The sequence below is a fragment of the Botrytis deweyae genome (assembly GCF_014898535.1).
Source record: "Botrytis deweyae strain B1 chromosome Unknown BDEW_041, whole genome shotgun sequence".
In the NCBI taxonomy this organism is placed as follows: Eukaryota; Fungi; Ascomycota; class Leotiomycetes; order Helotiales; family Sclerotiniaceae; genus Botrytis; species Botrytis deweyae.
In genome coordinates this window covers 250,236-272,909 of record NW_024066248.1, presented here as the reverse complement: position 1 = coordinate 272,909, position 22,674 = coordinate 250,236, and the positions used below count along the sequence as shown (strand labels likewise).

At 44.7% G+C, this 22,674-nt stretch overlaps 10 protein-coding genes across 10 annotated transcripts; 5 read left to right on the top strand and 5 right to left on the bottom strand.

Moving 5' to 3' along the window:
- Nucleotides 1-151: 151 nt before the first annotated feature.
- Nucleotides 152-4,848, bottom strand: EAE98_010902 (uncharacterized protein; the record flags this gene model as incomplete). Its single annotated transcript, XM_038958524.1, has 4 exons — nucleotides 152-3,316; nucleotides 3,371-3,575; nucleotides 3,626-4,223; nucleotides 4,287-4,848. The coding sequence occupies 4 exons, from the start codon at nucleotides 4,846-4,848 to the stop codon at nucleotides 152-154; spliced, it is 4,530 nt and encodes a 1,509-aa protein (XP_038805184.1).
- Nucleotides 4,849-5,588: 740 nt separating this feature from the next.
- On the top strand, nucleotides 5,589-6,207 carry EAE98_010901 (uncharacterized protein; the record flags this gene model as incomplete). The annotated part of the gene is made up of 5 exons (XM_038958523.1): nucleotides 5,589-5,625; nucleotides 5,717-5,828; nucleotides 5,910-6,007; nucleotides 6,071-6,087; nucleotides 6,148-6,207. 5 exons carry the CDS (start codon nucleotides 5,589-5,591, stop codon nucleotides 6,205-6,207), a joined length of 324 nt encoding a protein of 107 aa, XP_038805183.1.
- A 1,198-nt stretch (nucleotides 6,208-7,405) lies between these two features.
- On the top strand, nucleotides 7,406-8,413 carry EAE98_010900 (uncharacterized protein; the record flags this gene model as incomplete). Its single annotated transcript, XM_038958522.1, has 6 exons — nucleotides 7,406-7,433; nucleotides 7,591-7,761; nucleotides 7,898-7,969; nucleotides 8,059-8,151; nucleotides 8,212-8,342; nucleotides 8,399-8,413. 6 exons carry the CDS (start codon nucleotides 7,406-7,408, stop codon nucleotides 8,411-8,413), a joined length of 510 nt encoding a protein of 169 aa, XP_038805182.1.
- Nucleotides 8,414-8,832: 419 nt separating this feature from the next.
- EAE98_010899 (uncharacterized protein) lies at nucleotides 8,833-9,713 on the bottom strand (the record flags this gene model as incomplete). Its single annotated transcript, XM_038958521.1, has 5 exons — nucleotides 8,833-9,051; nucleotides 9,101-9,225; nucleotides 9,278-9,300; nucleotides 9,389-9,444; nucleotides 9,618-9,713. The coding sequence occupies 5 exons, from the start codon at nucleotides 9,711-9,713 to the stop codon at nucleotides 8,833-8,835; spliced, it is 519 nt and encodes a 172-aa protein (XP_038805181.1).
- Nucleotides 9,714-9,983: 270 nt separating this feature from the next.
- EAE98_010898 (uncharacterized protein) lies at nucleotides 9,984-10,257 on the bottom strand (the record flags this gene model as incomplete). The annotated part of the gene is made up of 2 exons (XM_038958520.1): nucleotides 9,984-10,050; nucleotides 10,124-10,257. 2 exons carry the CDS (start codon nucleotides 10,255-10,257, stop codon nucleotides 9,984-9,986), a joined length of 201 nt encoding a protein of 66 aa, XP_038805180.1.
- A 202-nt stretch (nucleotides 10,258-10,459) lies between these two features.
- EAE98_010897 (uncharacterized protein) lies at nucleotides 10,460-11,337 on the top strand (the record flags this gene model as incomplete). Its single annotated transcript, XM_038958519.1, has 2 exons — nucleotides 10,460-10,655; nucleotides 10,715-11,337. The coding sequence occupies 2 exons, from the start codon at nucleotides 10,460-10,462 to the stop codon at nucleotides 11,335-11,337; spliced, it is 819 nt and encodes a 272-aa protein (XP_038805179.1).
- Nucleotides 11,338-12,420: 1,083 nt separating this feature from the next.
- Nucleotides 12,421-15,609, bottom strand: EAE98_010896 (uncharacterized protein; the record flags this gene model as incomplete). Its single annotated transcript, XM_038958518.1, has 9 exons — nucleotides 12,421-13,453; nucleotides 13,506-13,579; nucleotides 13,635-13,884; nucleotides 13,940-14,127; nucleotides 14,175-14,265; nucleotides 14,317-14,446; nucleotides 14,527-14,913; nucleotides 14,967-15,078; nucleotides 15,411-15,609. 9 exons carry the CDS (start codon nucleotides 15,607-15,609, stop codon nucleotides 12,860-12,862), a joined length of 2,025 nt encoding a protein of 674 aa, XP_038805178.1. The 3' UTR covers nucleotides 12,421-12,859.
- Nucleotides 15,610-17,418: 1,809 nt separating this feature from the next.
- EAE98_010895 (uncharacterized protein) lies at nucleotides 17,419-18,403 on the bottom strand (the record flags this gene model as incomplete). Its single annotated transcript, XM_038958517.1, has 2 exons — nucleotides 17,419-18,204; nucleotides 18,254-18,403. The coding sequence occupies 2 exons, from the start codon at nucleotides 18,401-18,403 to the stop codon at nucleotides 17,419-17,421; spliced, it is 936 nt and encodes a 311-aa protein (XP_038805177.1).
- Nucleotides 18,404-18,875: 472 nt separating this feature from the next.
- EAE98_010894 (uncharacterized protein) lies at nucleotides 18,876-19,751 on the top strand (the record flags this gene model as incomplete). The annotated part of the gene is made up of 2 exons (XM_038958516.1): nucleotides 18,876-18,951; nucleotides 19,015-19,751. The coding sequence occupies 2 exons, from the start codon at nucleotides 18,876-18,878 to the stop codon at nucleotides 19,749-19,751; spliced, it is 813 nt and encodes a 270-aa protein (XP_038805176.1).
- A 490-nt stretch (nucleotides 19,752-20,241) lies between these two features.
- On the top strand, nucleotides 20,242-22,662 carry EAE98_010893 (uncharacterized protein; the record flags this gene model as incomplete). Its single annotated transcript, XM_038958515.1, has 3 exons — nucleotides 20,242-20,974; nucleotides 21,022-21,115; nucleotides 21,165-22,662. 3 exons carry the CDS (start codon nucleotides 20,242-20,244, stop codon nucleotides 22,660-22,662), a joined length of 2,325 nt encoding a protein of 774 aa, XP_038805175.1.
- Between the last annotated feature and the right edge of the window lie 12 nt (nucleotides 22,663-22,674).

Genomic DNA, 22,674 nt, shown 5'->3' with positions numbered 1-22,674 from the left:
CGTGATCTTTCAGGTCACTGAAGACATGTCTTGACAGCATGTAGGGCAGTCCTAATTGAATACATTATTGATATAAAATAAGCTCCTCATGTGTCTACCATGTGGTACAATCGAGGGTGATTTGTAATAAAATTATAAACAGAGCCGACCCTCAGTTGACTCCTTTCCTACTCGCAAACAGTGTCAAACTGAGACTCGTGTCATTCTCTCCCATGTTAGCACTTGGTTCTCCCAACATCTCCCAGCGTTTCATTGTGAAAGGAAATGACTGGCGGCACGAATCCTTTGCGTGATCCGTGTTTGTATTACTGCTATTCCTTGCAGTAGCAGTAGCTTTTGAGCCGGATTGATAGATGTGCAACCAGTCAGATGGCGGCGCCATAATACTATAAATATAGCTAGTAATTGGGTTCGAGGCTGTATCTCGGAAGTTTCGACTGCATTGCTGACGAATGTCGTCAGGGAGGACATCTACCATATTTAGAATAAGGTCGAAACACTGCTGTAGTGGGAGATTTTGGGTTTTTGTGTTAGCTTTGAAACGATATAGATCCAAAAAGATTGCTGTCAAAAATAGGATTGCTCTTCCCCGATGTTCATGTCCGACTTTCGATGGTTCTAATGCCACTGTTTGAGAGGTTGCGAAAGATAATAGCAATGGTAGCCACTTCGTAAGGTATGTAACCTTACAACTGTTTGGCTGTGCGCTAGCAAAACATTGCGAGGCGTTGTTAAGTAAAGTCACAATTTCTGGAAAGCAACTTTGCGAATTATGCGACGTGTTGACTTTCTCAGTATATATCTTGTCTATTGTTAAATCGAGTATGGCCATCAAGCTTTCTGCTTTCGACAATTGGTGCTCTTCTTCTAAAATATCATAATAGCCCGATGCTTTGGCAGCATGGAATAGCCGAAGCAATTGGGTCTCAGCACCACGTCGTAAATGATTCACGGCAGTCAAATCCAATGATGGAACAATGCAAGCCCATGTCGTACCTCCCGCCATTATCGCAGACTCGACTGCACGATCAAGGTCGTCGAGCTGAGGAGAGACCATGTTTCGTGGAGTGGCTTGGGGAACCCTTCCCGAGCGAAAGGTGGAGGCTACCTTTAGTTGGCAAAATGGAAGATTAAGATAATTCGCAGATTTCAATGCATCACCCACTGAAATATTGGAAGCCTCTATTTGATACGTAGGCACAAGAAGCTTGTTTATCGAGGCACCCAATACTTTTGAAGCTTCTTGGCTGGCAGTTCCCGAGGACAAAGGGTGCACTATGATCTTGCCGATCATATCACCGCCAACCAAGACTAGTGTCTGAAGTAAGTCATGCATAGCTGAGCTACCTAAGATATTCAAAGTATCAAACTGCATGTCGTGGACAGCTGCTGAACACGCCTCTATTGCCGATCGGATAACAGTTAATGTTAGTTCAGGGTTGTCAATTGGCATACGACTTTGCACAATCCGGAAGCGATATGCTTCGTCTGGTGTCAAGATCTCCGGTAAGCTGAGTGGGGTCGCAATCAAGGCCAGTAGTTCCATAGATACTATCGTGTTCACATTCTGTGTTGAGTTGGGATCGTCCTTTTCACTCTTTAAGCTGGCATTAACCAGATCTTTCATGGAAAGGCAACCCAGTCCTATCATTGGGCCCCAGATTTTCACCATGCTGGGTCGATGTTCCGACTTCTGAATATAGGACAGCCAGCTAGCCATCAATAAATCAAATGACTGAGGATTGAAATCTCTTAAAGTTGTCAACAATGATACACACTTTCGCTGCTGCTCTGGTGACTTATCCAATGAGATCGATAAATGACGGGTTACTCTTTGGAAAATTCGGTCCATGGTTCCTCGATCGATGCTTGTACCATTAGCAAGAAGCTTCTCGATTTCATCTACGAACTCGGCTTCGTTGTTTTGAGATCCACCTGCCATATGATCTGATACCGGAGAACAAGCGTCGGCGACACACTTTCTATCACTCAGAGCAAGTTGGCGAGCGAGTTGCGCGGTAAGCAGTTGATGCTCGGGCATTCTGAATGAAAGGTCTAACAAGGATCCCAGAATAATTCGTGGCATAATGTCGCGATCATCTGCAAACGAGCGTGCACGATTAATAAGGACATCAAACAGGTCCTTGATTGCTCCGATCCCAGCAAACACTTCGGCGTGCATATTGAGTGTGTCGGCGCACGACGAGATAGTATGAGGATCAGCTGAGGCTGTGGCAATCTTTATGACTTCGGCGAGCATAGTGAAATCATCTACAAATTCCAGGAAGTCTCGCACCATGCCAAACGCAGCCGCCGTCAGTCCACAAGTATCATGAGCTGCAGGTGATGGATTTCCCCATTGGTTTAATGGTTTGCTTGATGGTAGCATTTGTATTTCAACTTCGCGAAGAAGCCAAGACCCAATGTGGGATTTGCTTGTGCGATTCAGCGATTGGATATCATCTAAGCCCTTGAAGTCCTGGTTTGCTTGAGGAAATCGCCGTTCTGAAGCTATTGGCATCATTCGGAAGGCGTTGCTTATATTAGAAATACTAGCCGCTACCTTACGGTCCTCGGTCTCTATTGGGTATTCGGCACGATAAAGTAAAGACCTGCGCAACCCGACCATTTCTTCGCTCAAATTTTGCATTGGAAGTTCTGCAAGAAGCCTCGTTCCACAAGGACCGCCTGGTGCCAGGTCGGAATGATCGTGTATACCTCCACGGCTGATCAGCCACTGAAGATATGTCGGAATACAAAAGTCGTTCGATCTCGCTAGCTCGGAAACGAGGTGATAAAACGAAGCCTTATTGCGCCCAATTTCGCAAGCACTGGAGTCAAGGAACGATAGCGTGGCCGCAGTCGTGTCTGCGCCCAGTCTTCTCCAAGCTCGTATAATGCGAGCACCAATGAATACTTTTGCGTGTCCAGGTCTGTAACATGATGTCGACCAATCCAAAATTGCATGAACAAGAGCCGTCTTGTCATCATCAAGTTGCCAGCAAATATCTATGATCTCGGGTGTGAACAGGGTGAAAAGTGACTTGTCTAGTATATTGAAAAGGCGTTGTTGAGGAGGATGCTGGGCTTCAGGGGCCAGAGTAGTGAGTCGCATATTGCGGCGGTTAATCTCATCCCAAACAGACATGGGAAGCTCATCCGAGTAGCTGAGATAAGCCTGTAGGACTTCCCTGTGCTTGGACCAAATCTCAGGAGAGACAAAATTGTCCGGATTTGAAGTCATCAATTTAGTTAGAAGTATGCGCAAACGACCAATCAAAGGTCCCAGTATATCAGCATCTGGATGTTTGATTGTCTTGGGAGAAATACTGTCAGCCGTGTGAGGGAGAAATGAATGATGATGCCATACCTCCGAGAATCGATTCAACAAAACAGTTGTGAATCGTCGTCCGAACCTCCGATACTTCAAAATATCTTCCCAATACATTTGGGCAATCAATAGCCACATTGGCAATTTTGCTTGAGAAGTCGTCTCTAGGGAAGATAATATCCAATCTATATAATGCTCGCGATCCAGAAGGCATTCGGCATGAAAGTGAGCTGCCAAACGAATCCTGTCATGCTCGTAAGTGAATGCGCAAGGACAGAAGAGAGCTATACTTACGCATAGTAGATCTTGCGACGAAAGTCCTTTTCTCCGCACGACCCAATAATGTTTTCCAACACTTGTTCAACAGAAACTGTGAAATCTCGCACCCATTTCGCTTCTCCTCCCATAGCGAAGGTACCACCTGCACCTTTTCTCTTGAAAGACCGCAGTTCATTTGCACCAACACATTTGGCTAACCAGACAGCCCGCTCGATGGGAATGTTTTTATTGAGAGCGTGTTCCAAGAGCACTTTACCCCTAATCCCATGAGGAATCGATCGACTAAGGCGACGGAGTGATATGGTCGGGTTAGCTAGATCTTTGAGCCATATCTCTCTCTTCGTATCTGTGACCGTTACACGCGGCGGAGGCTTGAAGGTTGAGTCGGCTGTGATATTTCCATGGGCCCTTCGCTGAGCTAGAACGCTTGTGAATAACGAGGATAAAGTTTGCAGGCCGCTTTTGTGTTTTAAAGATGGGTATATGGAGGCCTTTGCGGAACCTGTCTCGTTCTGTGACATTTGCGACTTGTCGAAGAAGCCTTGGCGGATGACCGGTTCGGAGAATTGATCTTCTGCGTGATTACCGTTCCACGGAAAGAAATCTGCATGACCTATTGAGAGGTTAAAAGAATTAAAATGGCATTGGGATATTGCCTAATCATGGCTGGACTTACCATTCGGTGAATAAGAAGGTGCGGCCAAAGGAACCTCTAAAACAAAAGGCTTTGGACGAGCATCTCTCTTCCCGGTAGGCCCAATCGACGGGCTCGGCCTGTCGAGAGAAGGGGGAGGATGTTGCCCGGGCCTAACAGGGAAAGCGAACGGTTTCGCAGGTGTCTGGCTATGGTTTTGATCGGATGGTAAAATGGATTTTGTAGCTCTCATGCGAAGTGCATCGGAATGAAGTTGCGGCCGACCACGCGGAGGCAAAAGTTGCCTATTTGATATTGAAGTCGAAGGAACCAAGCTTGATGCATCCGCTTGAACAGAACTCCTCGATTCATTTGAGATTTCCTGCTTCAGGCGCGACCCTCCTGCTCTCGAGGTTTGCCCATAACGGGCCGATGTAGAATCCGGCACATCAAGCGTCAAGTCTATGAGCGCTTCATTGTGTCTTCGAGTTGGGGAAGTAGATGATAAGCTCCTCTGAGGAGAGGGCCTCGAGGTAATATTTGAATTCAATGACCTTTGCGACTGTCGTTGGGCTTGTGACCCAACGAGGGGTTTTGTGGTCATGATTGCGCCATTCCGTGACCGACAACTGCGACTTTAATGTAATCAGAATTTAATAATGAACAGACTGCGCAAGTGATATATGAGAAGTGCAAAGGGTATAGAGAGATTGTACAGTTATATTTGAGTTCTCAGGACCCAAAAGTGATTGAATTGGGTTGAAAATCGCCGCAGGAGAAATGATGATTAGATGATGTGATAGGGTATTGGTACGTCGCACAGGCGCAGTTTCTCTCTTGGTAGAAGCTAAGGCTATTATCGTGTCAAAGCAACGATGGATGTAAATGTATCTTTTCGTGTTATAATGTATTATGCTTGGTTATGTCGTACACTCCGGAATAGCAGATGTATTGTATGAATGAAGATATAGAGTTGAGAAGGGTGGTCGGAAATAATGTGTTTAGATGAGGCGAGGTGGGTGTGAGCGGAACTTAGAGAGAGGCAGCAGATAGATACAGAGACCCAAAAAGTCAAAAAGTGATCGTGTACGGCCCGTGTTCGTAGTTCGCTCGTTCGGTACCCCAGGTTGGTCGCGCCAATTCCAGCCAGGACAGGTAAGATCTTACCCATGTGCATACCAAGCTTCTAGCTTCACATGAAATGACAAACCTAGAGCACAGTCTCTCATACTATCTCGAACTCAAAATCTGCTAGACTTCATCAACTACATTGTGCAAGTAAGCATCCAGATATATCACACGTTGGTAATCATATCAACCATACGATTATCCTGTTCAGCAAACATGGCGGCCAGAAAGGACATGCGAAGAGGTGATCTCAGTATGTATTTGTTTATTGCCAATTCTTGCTATACATCTCATGTTTATATATGTTATCTTACCTCAAAGTACTGACAGTCTCTCACCTCAAGTTATTCCCTATCAAGCTCCAGCTGCAAAAGAATCTCCCAGCGATTTCGGTGGCACCTTAGGTAGCACTCTGCCAATGGCAGCAATGTTCACTCGCAACAAGCTCATCGGATGGTACGTCAATTCAATGGATGAGATTTATATCTATTTCTATGTCGAAGATGATGTAGGAAGGCATATGCTAATTTATCAAAGGGCTTCGGTTCTTTTCGCCATTCAAAATTGGTTAGGCGAATCTCCAGAGACGAGAAAGACCTCCTCCCAACCGGCATACTTCTCAGTGGGAATGTCACGTAAGATACCTTTACTCTCCCACTTTCACATTGGCAGCCCATACTAATCTACTTGTGCTGCAGTGATGGCTCTTGTTATTGTAAGTTCATTCACAAACTCATCATGGAGGTGTGACACTTGGCTAATTTAGGCTCCCCAGACTTATCTTCCAATGTTTCTCCCTCCACCTCCCGGTGCTCCTGTAGCCCAATCGGCATAATGGTCGCAGATTGCGAATGAACCACAGAAGCAACTTATGTATGGGCGATAATCGGTTACGTGGATGGAAGCGCTCATGGGGTGGAGCTCCTTTCGAGAACTTATGGCATGTAGCGCGCATTCGCGGAACGGAGACAAGAATGGGAACGATGATGTCTACAATGAATGGAGATCAGACGAGGATAGATTAGCATGAATGGGCTTGAGAGGAAGCCTGACATTGTAGTCAATGGTGACTTCTTCAAGTATCAATTAACATATTGGTATTGGAGCAAAAGTTGAAGCTTTGGTAGGTGGTAAATACGCAAAGTATACCATTTGCTTGTACATATAATCGACATGGGCTAATTCTAATCTATTTTCTTTTCGCAAGTGTAGGAGTGGTTGTAGGAGAGTGGTTACGTAAAGCTGTTGTGAAGTTGAATCCTTATGTATATCGTATATTGTGTAGGAAGTTGAATCCTTGTGTATATCGTATATTGTGTAGGAAGGAGTAAATGAAACTGTAAGATCTTACAATATTCAACGCATACATAGGTAGGTGGTAGTACAATAGAGACAATGCAGTGTCAAATTTTGGAATTCGATGATAGTTATCTGATAGGGAAATACTTGAGAATGTCCAGATGCATACCTCGATACTTTGTACTATAGAGGTGACATGGTGATACGGTATCAAGCATTCACAACTGCAGGTGCTTTTATCTCTCTCTGTCTACTGTCTCTACGATAGCTACGATGGCTCGACTCGAGAAGACAATACCGAGTACGGCGATGCTGACTAATTACTGGACCCCTGATCGGTCTCAAAAGCGGCAGTGGTCACTTACCAATTATTTACCATTTTGGAAAGAGTCATTGGAGAAAAAGTGTCAGTTGGATGACTCTTTTCCACACTAAGCTTGCCACTTTAACTGTATTGGTACAACACTTACCCAATTTAGTCATTGAGCTTCGCCCCGCCTCTCTTGCCACAAATCACACAACTCCCCCCCGTTTAATTTAAACAACAAAACCGACCGCCTTTCTTACATTACAACACTACATAACCCTTCCAAAACCACCAATATCTAAATCACCCCACCTCGAACTCGAACTCGAAATCAAATCCGTTTACATCCCTTTACAAAGTCTATATCCTTCTATCAACTTTATCAAATAGTATCTCAGTCCCACAGATACCAGGCACACTCGAGTTTATGTCCATCGAAAATCTCAAGACGATCGGTATGCGCCCTTCCTCTCCCCCTTTTACTCTCAGCTTTGAGAAGTAGACATCACGAGAAGACTCCAGCGCATATACCTTCATCCACATACCTACAACTGATGATTCCCAAAATCATCTTTGGCCGCCCTTGGTGATTTCACTAACCATCTCTTATAGACTCCTTCGCTGAAGCCGATGCCGCCGGAGATCCAGGACCAGACCAAGGCTCAGGGGAGACAAAGTCGCCGTTGAACGCGAACGGTTCCTCCCCTATCGCAACATCCAAGCCAGCAAAGTCCGCAAAGGCTGCTCCTGGCGGAACTCAAATTGAGAACTTGAAAGTCTTTGGTGAGGAAATCAATCTATGTTATCGTGGCACATTCTCATTGTCGAATGTCGATGGAATCAATCACATCTCAGCTTGGCTTGTTTGCTCGTTACATGACTTCTTTCAGCATAATTTCTAACAATGGCGCGAATCTAGATCCTTTCGCCGAAGCCGACGAAGAGCCCGGAGACCAAAAGGCCGCAGAATATATCCATATTCGTATCCAACGTATGTCAAGTTTATTTCACACCCCTTAAAACCAGGTCAAAAATATCAAGGGAGGCTTGCATACCAATAACTGACAATAATAATTACAGAGCGTAATGGACGTAAGACTTTGACTACCGTTCAAGGACTTCCAAAGAAATTTGACCAAAAGAAGATTCTTAAGGTTATCAAGAAGAAGTTCGGTAAGTCTCATCATACGAGATGAACGGCGAGGTATCAGGTACTAATGTCGCATGTAACAGCTTGCAATGGCACCATTGTCAACGATGTCATCATGGGTGACGTGATCCAGCTTCAAGGAGACCAGCGCAAAGATGTGCAAGATTTCCTCACTGGTAAAGATGGCTTAGAGCTTGATGCCAAGACCATCAAGGTAAGATAACAACGCTTACGACTTGTCATAACCCTTCTAATCAAATTCTACCTTAGGTCCACGGTTTCTAAAATCGTCAGTCACACGTTACGAGCCATCGCAGCCTTGTAAGCTCCCATCACCATATATGGTTGCCTGCATGCTCAATACATACCATCGCTGCGAGAGACTCTATAAACATGTCGGCGAGATATTCCCAATCATCCCCCGCATTCAACACAGAAAGCGCTGGGCGGTAATAAGGGATGGCTTTGCACGCGAATGTTCCAACTTTGCTATTTTTATTATAGCGGGGTCTTCATTCTCTTTCTTTTTACGCTATTCAGATCAGAATGCTCAGCGCACCTGACTGTAAATTCTATCCGATATGCCTAACTGGCATAGTAAAGATATCAATTCATAAAGGCATATGGGCCCATTATAGTCTTCGTTCTTCATTTGAGTTGCTTGTCTGTGAATAGTGACTATTAAATCTATTGAATGTCTTATACTACACTATCAAGTTCAACCCTATCTTGACATACCCCCAGATCTCTTCCATATGCAGAATCAATGGTAGCGGCGGAAGGTCTGTTCTTGAAAGATACAACTGAGATAATAAACTGACCATGCTAATGAAACTTGCAATTGAAAAGACGGAAATCGATAAGGAAGTCTCCTTCCGTATCGCAAGTCGTGGATGAGTCAAATGGTAGAGAAATGTTAGTGTCTGTATTATGGTCAGAAAATGCGGAAGAGTATCAAGTGACGGCACGTACACTAGCTATACAAATCCAAGCAGGAAGAAGTAAGCGTGGATCTCCTGAACCCCCTGATAGATATAGGATCCACGATGTGGTGTATGCATTTATCAAGTTGATGGTGAGCAGGCGGACAATCGTTGCTGGGTGACAGTTAGTTGAGGGTTTCCATTGTGTTTGTGAAGATGCCCATACCTTGAGGAGTGTAGTTAAGTAACCTGATATGTTACGTGTTTAGTTATTTGAAGTGTTCTAGCTTCGGGTCGTGACTTTACGGAATGAGGGGTGTTGGAAGATTTTACATACCATCTAGACATTAAGCAGTCCGTGAAGAAGAAGGCAAGATAAGCGGACGAGAAACACTTTCGAGCGAATTAGCATTTGTTTTATTTCGGCATACGATATCTTCTGTCACAAAATGGAAGATTTTCGAGTTATCTTGAGAAAATTGTCCATACCCACTGATATCAAAAGTTAGCACTGAAACGACAACGGCACCAGATCTTTCTTTCCGTAAGATAGAAGATTTGCTCACCAGAACAGCCAAAAAGACTTCAACAACCCTGAATCTTTTTTCAATAGTCCACTTTGCTTCGACAGCATTCATTTCATCCCATAGCAACTCTCTCATAAACGTCAACGCACATCGTAACCCCCACCAGATCGCCGGAGCGATACTAAGCAATCGACAAAAGAGGAGCGGAAAATGCCAAACTCTAGCTACGCCAAGAAGTACGGCGACACGAGGATGTAGGACGGAAGTTTTGCCTTCTGGGTCGGCGGGGTGCAGGTTCGGTTTGTAGGGAGGAGTAGATATGGTGGTAGGTGGGATTTCAGAGGGGGACGCAGGAAAAGGGGCTTGGTGCGAACGACGCCGGGTGGAAGCCAGAAGGAGGGGTGTTTACGGCATATGCTGCCGCTTTGCAATAGCTGGGAATGCAAGATATACTTGGGTGAGGGGTTTCCTACTGGAATATTATGTCAGTGGATGGGATAAGGTGTGCGCAGCTATTTTGGGCAAAACAAATCAAAATTTCGTACTCCAAAGATGATTGGGACAAATAGTAGCAATTAGGAGAATAGCCTAAATTTGCTTCAAAATCAATGATAGTTGGAAGTGTCGTAGGTACCCAAGTAGATTCTTCCAAGAAAGTATTACCAGCAAGCAAGGCCATCCAATTTCATGTCTTGTTCAGCCTTGTCGATCTGTCTTCCCAAGACGCACAGCCACATTCAGCCACCAAGGCTATCGTAATATTCTCTTGTTATCAAAAAAGTTACAGCGTCTTGACGGAATGAGGGGTGCAATCTTTACGAGAAACCTCCCACGCAGCTTTCTGCTTTTTGTCTCTCCCCCTCCGAATTGATACGGCTTCGATGGCTCAAGTTCTCCGCAGACATGTCTTCCCTACCCCTCGGAGTCCTTTCTCCCTCTCCAACCCTCGATATTTCTCCATCATAACCCCCCGACAAGCATCTCCCGCCAATCCTGCACAGCACCCCGATCGTAGAATGCGCATGCAAGCTAATATTGGGGGGACGCGAATGGCAACCGACGTTGGCCTTCTACCGAGTACGTCCGTCTCAATTGACTCCTGCACCTGCTGAACCCCCGAGCTAATGAAATCACAGATACTTTTATAGCAGCTAGCAGCCCTTCTCTGTTCAAACACCCCAAAGGACTTTTGAAATTCCAATGGACCAGATTCAAGACCCGATTTTGGGATACCGTCGCCACCACTGCATTTAAATGGATGTCTCCCAAAACCGGGCGTGTACGAAGAAAGGTGCAACTGAAGCGCGGTTCGATAGTCCCCGCAGCCGAAGCTCTGTACAGGGAGATGTACCAAAATTTCGCTGCTGGAGACATTGGACGCTTGCGCAGAATGTGCGCCGATGGACTTTCTGAGAGATTTGCGCAGCGCATAGCTTCGAGGCCTCGGGGGCAAAAGGTTACATGGAACCTTGTGAAGATGAACCGAAGACCTAAGATAATGTCGACCAAGGCCGTCATGATACCCGGAGGCGATGGCAATGTGGTACGACAAGCAGTGGTTAGAGTTTCAAGTAGACAAAAGATGACACTGAAGGATAGTAGAGGAAAAGAGCTGCCGGGGAGCAGTGAGAAAGATATCGTAGAGTATGTGGTTGTGCAGAAGATTTACAGAAACTGGCAAGATACAGAATGGCAGGTCTGGGGTACAACAAGGGGGACTACGTTGAAGGATCTAGAGGAGTGGGAGAAGATGGACTAGGAGTGATGAATGGCGACTTGGAGCTGTACAATATGCATCTGTCTCAGTGTAAAATATTGGTGGGGGTTAGCTACTTGTATTGTACATAAATCCCCCCTTTCAGAGTTCTCACAAGCGACTGGAACACTTGAGACCTCACTCGGGGTGAGCGAGTATGACATATTATGGCTCGCCACAGAGGTCTGTTGGAGGGACGGGAAAGTCACTCGGAGCTAAGCGTATTACTCTTATAAAAGAAGCTGTCACGAGGAACTCGAGTACAATCAAGACAGCAATTCTCTCTAGAAGCATGGCGCAGACAGCTGTGAATCCGGGACGGATGCGAAATCACTTTAGTAACAGCAGAGATTGACCCAGTGGTTCCTATTTCCCAGAATATACGCTTCTTCATTTTCTCCGCCTCTCTACCCCCCTTACACATCCGTCATTGATCCTCTCACAATATCCACACATCCTCCTTCTTAACACCTACCCACCGTTTCTCCGTCCTTCGGTCAGAAATCATCATTTACCACCACGAACTTCCAATGCCTTTCTGTAGCCTTCCAGCCATTCAGCCCTCAGGTATCACACTCTCCCTGCTAGTGACATGATTCTTTTCTATTCCGCAGCCCAAGATTGCCACATCCCTAATCTAATACCACAACATGCCGAAAGCGACTGTTCTGTTCGGCACTTGGATTTGCTTATAGTTTGACAAACGCTTATGGCCTCCGGAATTGCTTAGCTTTCTGTATGATCCTCCCTACCTTTGCCCTGATTGCCTTTCAATACAGGGCTCAAATGAGGAGTACATAGCCTAGTCGTCTGTCCAGAGACCAACTCCCGCAAACTGTGCTGGAAGTCATACAACAGTAAGATGTGATTATAATGCCATTATCTATATACCAACTCAAGGCTTTGCAATGAGCATTAACTTAGTACTTTATTAAATATTTTTTCATAAAAAAATATTAAATCAAAAGATAAATATATATATTCTATGGCACTGCGCTCAAAGCGCTCGTCTGATATTACATCGTCATGTATTTATCATTAGTCACTATTGCATGCATATTATCACTACAAAATCGAGCTACGTTCACAATGGTAATACTTTTATTTCACTCTACCTAAGCTAAGATTTAGCTGATTGATGGTACATGGTTTGTTCAAATCGAAAAGACTCTATCCTATGTCTATCTTGTCCAAAGGAGCAAGAGAATCAATAGGGAGATGGTCACCATATAAATGGCAGACCAGGAGCCACAATGCTCTTTCATGATTGACTAGTAGACAAGAATCCTGCACAACTGTAGATGAAGCCAAATCCCTGCAAAGATGAAGAAATGCCGTAAAACTCCGTGAAATTAGTAGTGGTAAACATCAAGACACAACCAGGTTGCCACCAAAGTTTATGCCGTAAAACCGAGAAAGTAAGAAAGAACATGCTGCCCAGATATCATGAAGATGAACGAGTACCACCGTGGCAGTAACTGCGAATGATAATTCTGATAGAGGGGTTTTGTTAATAGTGGGAAGATCACTCAACAACCGCGGCATGACCACTTGGAGTGGGAGTTGCTGAACGATCATCGTGAGCTTTGTTACCAACATCAACAGGTGAATAAGGGTAGTATGCTTGTTGAGACGAAGCCAACTGATCAGCTGGTGGGCTTTGCATACCCCAGTATGGAGCTGGTGCATATTGTTGGTATGGAGCATAACTGCAGTATGGTGACGGAGCAGCGGGGCTGCCGGTCAAATCAGTTGCCACTGCTGGGTTTCGCATGCCATATCCAGGACTAGCAGGATAGCCTGGGTAGTATGCTGGTGCTGGCGAGTACGATGTAGCACTACTGTAGTAATGGCCTTGACCATCAGTGAAGACAGTTGAGGGAGCAGCATAACCATAGTACGGACTATAAGCAGTGTAACCGTAAGGCGAAGCATAAGCCATTGGAGACATCTGAGCAGATGGGGAGACTTGTTGCTCTACATGTCGATCAACACGAGGAGACTGGAATGATCGGGTGGAAGACAAAGGCTGCGATCTGGAGGATCTACCTCTGCTACCACCATTTTCAGAGTCCTTTTGAGCAACTCGTAGAGACTTTCCACCGAAAGTAAAACCGTTCTATGGCAATATTAGCTGAGTTTAAAAAAGATAAAAGGAATCTCTTGCTTACCTTTGCATTAACAGCATTGACAACTGCAATTGGCGACTTGAACTCGACAAAAGCGAAAGCAAACTTCTCTTCTGCTAAAAACGAGGCGGGTCAGTTTATGGATATTCAGCAAAGAAGGGGGCAACTCACGTTCAAACTTAGATGCGTTCTCTCGTAGACTGATGTCTTGAATATCACCATAGTGCTCAAAGAGGCCTCGAATTTGTTGCTCCGAAGTACCTAATGGAAGGTTGCCAACGAAAATTGAGCGACGATCAACATCATATCTTGCTAAGTATGCCTTGGTAGCATCAACTTCTGCGGCAGGTGGTGACTGCTGAGCAGGTGCTGCAAGGCCTGCAATGGGTTGAAGCTTGTAAAGATCATGGTTGCGGAACGCCTAGAACCAAGTTAGCATGAACACCAAGTGTGTGAAGCATAAAACTTGGACTTACAGATTGAGCATCTTGACCTTCATCGTACATTTCGAACTGAACGATGACGCCTTCGTTGAGGTTGAGTGCAGTACGCTCTACGTGAGAAGCAGTGTAACAAAGTTCAATCTTGCCAAAGCGCTTAAGAAGATCTCTGGCTTCACTTGGAGTGACGACCGGGCCATACTTGCGTTCAATGAAGAAGAGACCTGAAAAGCGTTAGTACGAACAACGTTATATAGAACGACCAACTTACGATGTGCCTTGGCCTTTTCGCAGCGACATGGACGGCCTTTGATCAAACGACCTCTGCCTTCCTTGATAGCTCTCTCAGCATGTTCTTGCTTCTAGTAATAGTCAGATACAAAGAGAAGAAGCACATCATGATAATAACTTACAGTATATTGGCAAAATGCGAAAGGCATATGCTTGTTATCACGGCGAATCTTGACGTAGACAGGACCATATTCGCGGAAGACTTGAGTGACAGCCATTTGAAGAGAGTCTTCATTTTTGGATTGAAGAAGACTGCGAAAGGTTAGTATCAATCACCTAGGAAAATTGTGAAGGCAAAAGAAACACCAAAGGAAAGAAGGCAGAAGACTTACTTTGCAACGAAAACACAACAAGAAGGGGGGTAGACAGCTTGTGCATCCTCAGCCTTGACAACAGTGTATCCACTAAGTCTGTTACCTGCAGCATCGGTTCCTTCAGAGACGTGCTCTTGAACATGAAAGGAGAGCTTGCGCTTGGTTTCACCGTAGTTGGTGTCAACAGCACCAGCGTGGCTTGACTTGGACTTTGATGATGACAACTCGGAACTGTTGCTTGAGCTTCTTGAGCGCCAAGGACCATGAATATCTCTCTGAGAATGTCTTGGAGCCTTGGGAGTATGCTGATCATGGTTGCGATACTTTGAGCCATTCTTGCTTGGTGATTGAAATGGATCATCAGCATTACTCTGAGAGCCATTACGAACAAATGGTGGTGAGTAACTGGAAATATTAGTAGATGAAGAATTAGAAGGCATGTGAGTTTGGGGACTTACAGATTGGAGTTTCTGGAACCACTGGTAGAGTGGTGACCGGAAGATCTGACATTGTCTCCAACATCACTATGATCATCAATGCTAAGACGAGCAACGTTGGTAAGAAGTGCCCCTTTGAAAACATGTTAGCAAGAGTATGTGAATGATTGAATCAAGACGAAAGGATTGATGATGATGATGATGAAGAACAATGCCAGGATGGCAGATGTAAATGAAAAAACAGTATGCAAATATAGCGTATGCATGGTTCATATAATTCGGCAACCCTCTTGAGCAAAGATGTATTGGATGCACTCATGATGGTGCGAATTGTGGTATAAAAACATGAAGGGGAGGATGGTGTCGTGCAAAAGTGAAAAAATGCATGGTGCGACATTGAAGGAGCATGTTTGGTGAAGGGGAAGAGAGTAGAAAAGGAGGCGAGGGGAGAGAAGAAACACGTACCATCATTGTCAGGAGTCAAAGGAATACCAGAATCACTGGCAGCAGAACTACCATATGTGCTAGCAGGCGACGGCTCAATCTGAGAAGAAAGTGCAGAATGCGGACCAGACGTATCGTAACTTGAACCGGAGGTGGATGAGGTTGAGTGCATACCAAGGGCATGGCCACCACCAGTTGAAGAGGGAGTAGCAGGCGACATGATTAAATGGAGCTTGAATACCGAGAAGAAGAAAGTGTAGGAATTATGAATTGAAAAGTAAAAGTATGACAAGCGTTGTGCAGATGTAGCTTAACAATTGTGCTCTGTTGCGGTCAACAGGCCGGATAGAAATTGTACAGAAATCGGCGAAAGAGGAAGGAGAAAAGAGGAATGGAGGAAAGAAGATTGTCGGAAGGGAGAAGAGATGAAGAGATTGTATGGAAAGAGTCGAAATGAAGGAGGAAACAAGAGAAAAGGGGGGAAACAATGGTATATGTGGAAAAAGTGTGTTGTTTTTGGGAAGAGGAAAGTATCAACAGATTCACAAATGAAGCTTTATTTATATTGGATTTCTAGAAAGTGCGATGGGCTACAATTAAGCGGACACAAGTACCTGGATAGATGGATTATGGATATAACGGCCCGAGTTGGGATGGAAGGAAAGAGTGAGAAGGGCGAAAAAGGCGAAAAAGGCGAAAAGGGCCAAACGGGAATGAGACGGAAATATCGTCCCAAGGGAATCCTTGAAAGGGGAAGGAACGATGAGCCGGGAATAAATAAGGGTGAGGAGGGAGTGAGGAGGGAGTGAGGAGTGAGTGAGGAGGGAGTGAGGAGTGAGTGCCTACCTACCTAGTACTTAATACCTACAAAACACCCAGACTTGATACAAAGCATTCATTCCTCCCTACACCTACTTACTTTGACGGATCATTGATCAAAGAAATGATTCTTCATCTTGATCTCACAGTACATTGATGAGACCGGAGCAACTTGAGTCCCTCATAAGTAGGGATGTATCGATAGTTCCCAAGTTTCCTTCCCTTTCAAATGGACTACTAAATAAGACTTGAATGAATACTTCTTAGCAAATGATTGATTGGTTCTGTACCGGTATTGATATTGACGTTGGTAATGATAACGATGATGATCTCCCATAGTGACTTTGGTATAATAGTTGGAAACTCCTATAGGAAATCTATTCTTAATCCTCTTGTAACATTATTTCTATTCTCACTTCCTTACCTACCTATCGAGGTAGATTAAACAATAATTCAATCAATCCATATTGACACGGAACGCATAAACATCTAGGTACTTGTAGGTAGCAAATTCATATATACCATGAAATCTTGAGGCTCTTCATCTTCGTGGGGAAGTGGTTCCGTCTCAATGCGGGGCTCGATTCCGCGGGAAGCGTCTCAAGATCGAAATCGAGATTGCCATCGGTAGCTTGGAACTCCTCATTGATCTCCGCCAACAACTCTACGTTTTGAATTGGATACTACCTAGGTACCTAGTGGTACCTGGTATGTATGAAGCCATTGATTCTCTGACTACAAATTTTAAGATCATGCCATGTCAATTGTGCCCCCCCAAAAAGCAATTCAACTCAATTGCATCAGAATACTTTGCGGCTCTAGATACCGTGGGAATTGCATCGAATTCATTAAGGGGAAAAAATAAGAAGACTTTTGACCTTGGGTTTTTTCTTCTCTCTCAGTAAAAGAATGATGCCTTGATCATTCTTGAGAGCTGTCTACCTAGCATTGTATTGAAGTTGTTATCTACAAAGTACCTAGTGCTTACTTGGTAGATGTTGATTTCTTCATATGCATTTGCCTCTGAAAATAATTGACTACAGTGGACTTCCTACAGTGGTCATTTCCTCTCCCAAGAAATCACAACAGAGTACAGGTAATTCAAGACTTGTATTTAGATCAGCATGATATTGTTAAGAGAGCCATATTATCTAAGAGCATCTCCGGGGGGTATACCTCATTGCTGTCTATGTATTCATATGTAGTACGTTCATTTAGACTCGTCTTCCTTGAGAGCATCTGCCCATTTTCTGCCGGTCAATTTCTCAAATGCTTCGCGGTACTTCTCAGCTGTTTGCGATTTGATATCCTCTGGCATTGCAACTCCCTGTTTGCCCTTGAGGCCCTCGGCCGTCAACCAATTCCTCAAGAATTGTTTATCATAGCTTTCTTGTTCCTTTCCAACTTCGTATTTGGACGCAGGCCAGAATCTACTCGAGTCGGGTGTCAAAACCTCATCTACAAGAACGACTTCGTCGGTTTCCTCGTCCAATCCAAACTCAAATTTGGTGTCCGCAATAATAATGCCACGTTCTGCAGCATAATCCCGAGCAGTAGTGTATAGCTTGATTGCCAAATCTTCGATGCGCTGCGCATACTTCTCACCTACAATCTTGGCTGCCTCTGAAGGATGGATGTTTTCATCATTTTGGCCAGCTTCGGCTTTGGTAGAAGGTGTATAGATAGCTCCTTGGGGGAAAGCCTGGGAATTATGCAAGCCTGCAGCTATTTGAATGCCGTGGACAGTAGATGACTTTTGATACTCTTTCCAGGCGGAACCAGTAATGTAACCACGTACGATGGCCTCGATGGGGAAAATTTTGAGCTTACGTACTTGCATAGATCGGTTTCGGAGAAGTGAGTGTTGGGATGAGGAGATGGAGGAGGGGAGGGAGAGAGTCAGGAAGTGAGTTTTGAGATTAGGGATTAGACCTGTGAGGACCTCAAACCAATGCGCGGAAAGGAGAGTGAGAAGTGCGCCTTTGGAGGGGATACCCTATATAAATCATTAGCTCTGGTCCTTGAGTACGAGAAGGAAAGTATACATTTTCCATAATCACGTCATAAGCTGAAATGCGATCGGATGCAACGAACAGGAGGGTCTTCTCATCAATCTCATAAAGATTTCGAACTTTCCCTTCCGCGATCTTTGTGAGACCATCAAGGGTCAATGTGGTAAGAGCTGAGTCTGTCATTGTTGGATGATCTTGAGTAAGATTGTTTATTGTTGAACGTTGTTGGATTTGTTATGATGTAGTTGTGTTATGTAAAGTTTAATAAGTATTTCTACTGACTCAATTCATATTTATAAATTTTATTGAAATGCCCCTCCTGCTCCGAAGTTACTCCGAGTGTAGCAGTAGGACAACCAGCTAGCACGTGCACTTAAAAGCAACAACCCAAATTAACCATGCTCGAGCCATGAGAGATAATCAACGGCTGATCATCGGGAGGGGAGCTTGGGAGCAAATGCTTTATTGTACAACCTAGCCTAGGTAATTGCCATATATAGGCCATATGCACAACAATACACTACTCAACTTACTTCAACTGCAAGCATCCAGTATACTACTACTACTACTACTTGACACATATAGGGTTCTTCGAGCACATTTGACAATCCCATTCTTTGTTGATCATACATAAACAATATCAAAAACCTTCATCATGAGGGTCACTCCTCCTCTTTCCAAGGGCTTCTTTGGTCGAAGTGTAGATGAGTTTAAACGTTTATCAATAAGTGGTAAATCTTCCAGATAGCTCAACTCTCAAATATAGGTAAACTTACTTAACTTAATTTCTATAGCACTCACCGCAGAAGGCACAAGAAGAGCTACATCTCCATTACATCTCGCAAATTTCCACAATCCCGAATCCCTAAAGCGCTGTAAAGCCTTCTCTGATGCTGATATGGGAGGCTTTTCAAAAGTGCATTTCGATTGGGTACCCCCTTCTGAGAACGCAAAGCCTAGCTCTTCCGAAAACAAGAATGGGCATGTCAAATTCCATGGGAACATTTCGATAGACCTACCCCCGAACAGACCTCAAATCCAGCGCAGTGGCTATGCGGCTTGGAGAACTCTCGATCAGCCATCGACGATATTTGGGAAATCACTATGGAACATAGATGCGTATGGTTTGCTTGCCCTACGTATAAAAAGTGACGGGAGGAAGTATTTTGTGAACATACAAACGGAATCAATTGTGCCTACGGATATACATCAACACAGACTATATGCGCGAAGCCCAGGAGAGTGGGAAACAGTTTTAATTAAGTGGAATGAGTTTGTCCGGACGAACCATGGTGTTGTCGTAGAACCACAAGGTGAAATGTTGAGACAAAAGGTACGGACCGTAGGGATAGGATTAATTGATAGAGTTCCTGGTGATTTCCAGCTTTGTGTGGAAAGGATTTGGGCCACCAATGGATTGAGTGAAGCGGATCTCGAAGAGGATGGCAGAAAGGAAGAAGGTCAATTGAAGAGCAAACATGGCGAGAAAATCAGATGGGGTGAAGATAAACTTGATAAGACTCCTTCATGACCAATTTTATAATCAATTTAATGGATTTGATCGACTTCAGATTGATCTGGCTCATTATATCCACCGGAGCTGGAGCTTCTACTGCATCTACGCAATGACGTCCCTACCAAATGTCGTTGCTTTGCGCGTATACTACTAGGTTGTGAATTGAATCTACCCAATTGTCCAATAAAAACTTTTAATGATCTCCAAATTATTCACCCATGAATGTGGTTTTCACGTAGCAACAAACCGTACAATAGTTGTGCTATTTGTAAATCATTTGGAGTGTGTACTCTAGCTAGCCCACCCAGCAAGATCTTGCGACAACCGCGTTCGACGCGTCTTCCCTCCTTCCTCAAACCGTAACAATAACTGTATCCCCAAATACAGATTCAAGTCTCTGTTCTCTTGATATTTACTTGATATCATAATTTTGTACTTCCAGTGGGATGTACTTATCAAATATTGGCCTTTCAATGTGCAAAGTAACCGTCGGATTATTTTGACCATGACACGCTATTTGACACCTTCCAAAATCGGTTTGCTCATACTCATAGAGCTATATACAGATGGCGTTGTCTCAACATCTTCCACAATATCTATACTTTCTTTTGTTCTTGCACAGTTGCTACCATCAAGCTCGGTCAAGCAAGTAGGAAGAGCTTCTACCCCACAATATCCAGTCCTCGATTTAGAAGCCTTCGAGACTTTACTCAAGCAACACAGCGCAGCTTCCGGGCATCCAGGAAGGTCGTTGTGGGATCACTTTCTTGCAAAGCTTTGGAAGGTCGACAGTCTAGATGCCTTGCATGAATTTTTTGCGAGGCTGAACAATCTCTTGGCCAAGTCCCGGGAGGACATTAAGAAGGATGGTGAAATGGGGATTCCTCCACCTTCAGGGGATATGATATTATTGTCTCGTATATCACCGTTCGGTAGCTTCTTACGAAAAGCTAAGATTGAGTTTGAACGATTAAAGTTCGGCGATGTGCTACAGTTATGGACGACTTTCATGAGATGGAGGCAGCCGTCAAAGGCATACTGGGCTAGGAGAGGGCGCGTGGTTGGCATCTGGGCTGGCGATAGAGTGCTCACAGAAGGAGAGGAAGACTGGGGGCTTGAGGAGACCGAAACCTTGGCTCACATAGCTTATGGTGGTCTGGAGGAGGAAAACGCCGCTGGGTCGGTCAGTACTGATGATGTGGAAAAGCTTCTCGAATTCCACGTGGAGCAGATGCAGAGTAAGTTTTTGGGATTAATTATCTGAGTATTTCTAATCGTTTTCCAGAACTGGGTACAAGAATGTCAATAGAGGTGAAATCTAAGCTCAAGTCCCTCCTGGATGATAGTATAATCACGCCCAGTTTATCTCACTACCTGACGTGAGTACAACACAACCCCAATTTTCAGTATAAGCTAATAGCCTGTTAGCTTTCTAGATGCATGGAGATCTGGCGACTACCCTTCGTCCTTCGATAGCCTTCATCGCTATTTCGACTACACGATGCAAAATCGAGACCGATTGTTTTACCAATATGCCCTCATGAATCTTGCAGTTCTTCAAGCTGATTTCGAATGTTATGATGAGGCAGTAGCCGCGATGCTGGAAACTGTCTCTACCGCAAGAGAGAACAAGGACATGGCATGTCTGAATTTTGCTCTGAACTGGTTATATCATTTTGGAAAGGCACATCCAAACATCATTGAAGGGTCTGGCTCAACGAGTATGCTAGGTGTTGAGAAAGAGGGGCTTGCGTTCCTACGGATCAAGGCTAAAGAGAGTGGTATGTGGACACTCTGGAGCTCTTCACTGCTCAGTGAGGCAAAGTTGACACTGTCGAATGGCGAGAGTGTGGCGAGCGCTTTTGAGGGCATACTTAAGAGTTCTCATCTGGTAACGGAGAAAGGTATGAAGAGTATGATGGGGCCACAAACGGCTATGCAGTCTTCTTTGTGGGGTCGCCTAGGACTGGTTTGTCTGTCCAAGCAGTATAGTGAGATATTTCTCCGATGTCATGCTAAGTACGGCCTGTTTGATGATACATTGAGGTTTACCTGCCGGATAGCACATTATCTAATGGAACGAGGTTCCTATGACCAAGCAGCAGAGCGGCTAGAGGGTTTAGATTCTAACTCTTTGCGTTCATGGAAGGCCAATCAGTACTGGCTGAGGTATCGTGGAATTTTACGTCTTAGGAATGATCTCTATACCAACAATCTGGAGGGAGCTGATCACATTCTATCCCAGCTACTTCAATGCGACGGTCTCGAAGCGGACTCGGATCTCTTCTTTGAGATCAGCACCCTTCACATTGACTACCTTGTTCGTCGAGCAGACTTTGGCGCTGCATTGTCAAAACTGGAGCAACTAGCCTCTTCGCTAAAGGAACACGGAGATGATATCAACCTGCGAGTTAAGATACTGACGATGAAAGCCCTTTTACAAAGCAGAACAGGTCGTCCAGAGAAAGGCTTTTCTGTTGCGGTTCGTGCAGCAAGTATAGCATGGCGAGCACGCTTGATGCCAGCGCTTTGGGCCGCAATGGGAGCTGTGGCCAATATTCTGGTCGCACTTTCTGAGTTTCAAGCTGCCTGTCAAATCGTCATCGCCATCATTCCTCGAGCATTGGAATGCGAGAATTGTTCACTTAGCGCTCAGCTCTATTCTTGTCTTGCAGAGTCCTTCATGGGATTGGCAGGACAAGCAGCAGCAGGTGATCCAAGAAGAACCGAGAATTTAACAAAATCCTTGGACTTCCTTGATAGGGCCTTCAAGGAATTCTGTGCTATCGGGGATATCAATGGGCAATGTGAGTCACGGGCTAAGAAAGCAATGATTATGATGGCTATGGGAGACAAAGCATTGGCAAATGATTATGCTTCATCATTCTTGGACCTCGAGCAGCAGAGAACTGCGGTGCATATCTAAAGTATGTTTGAG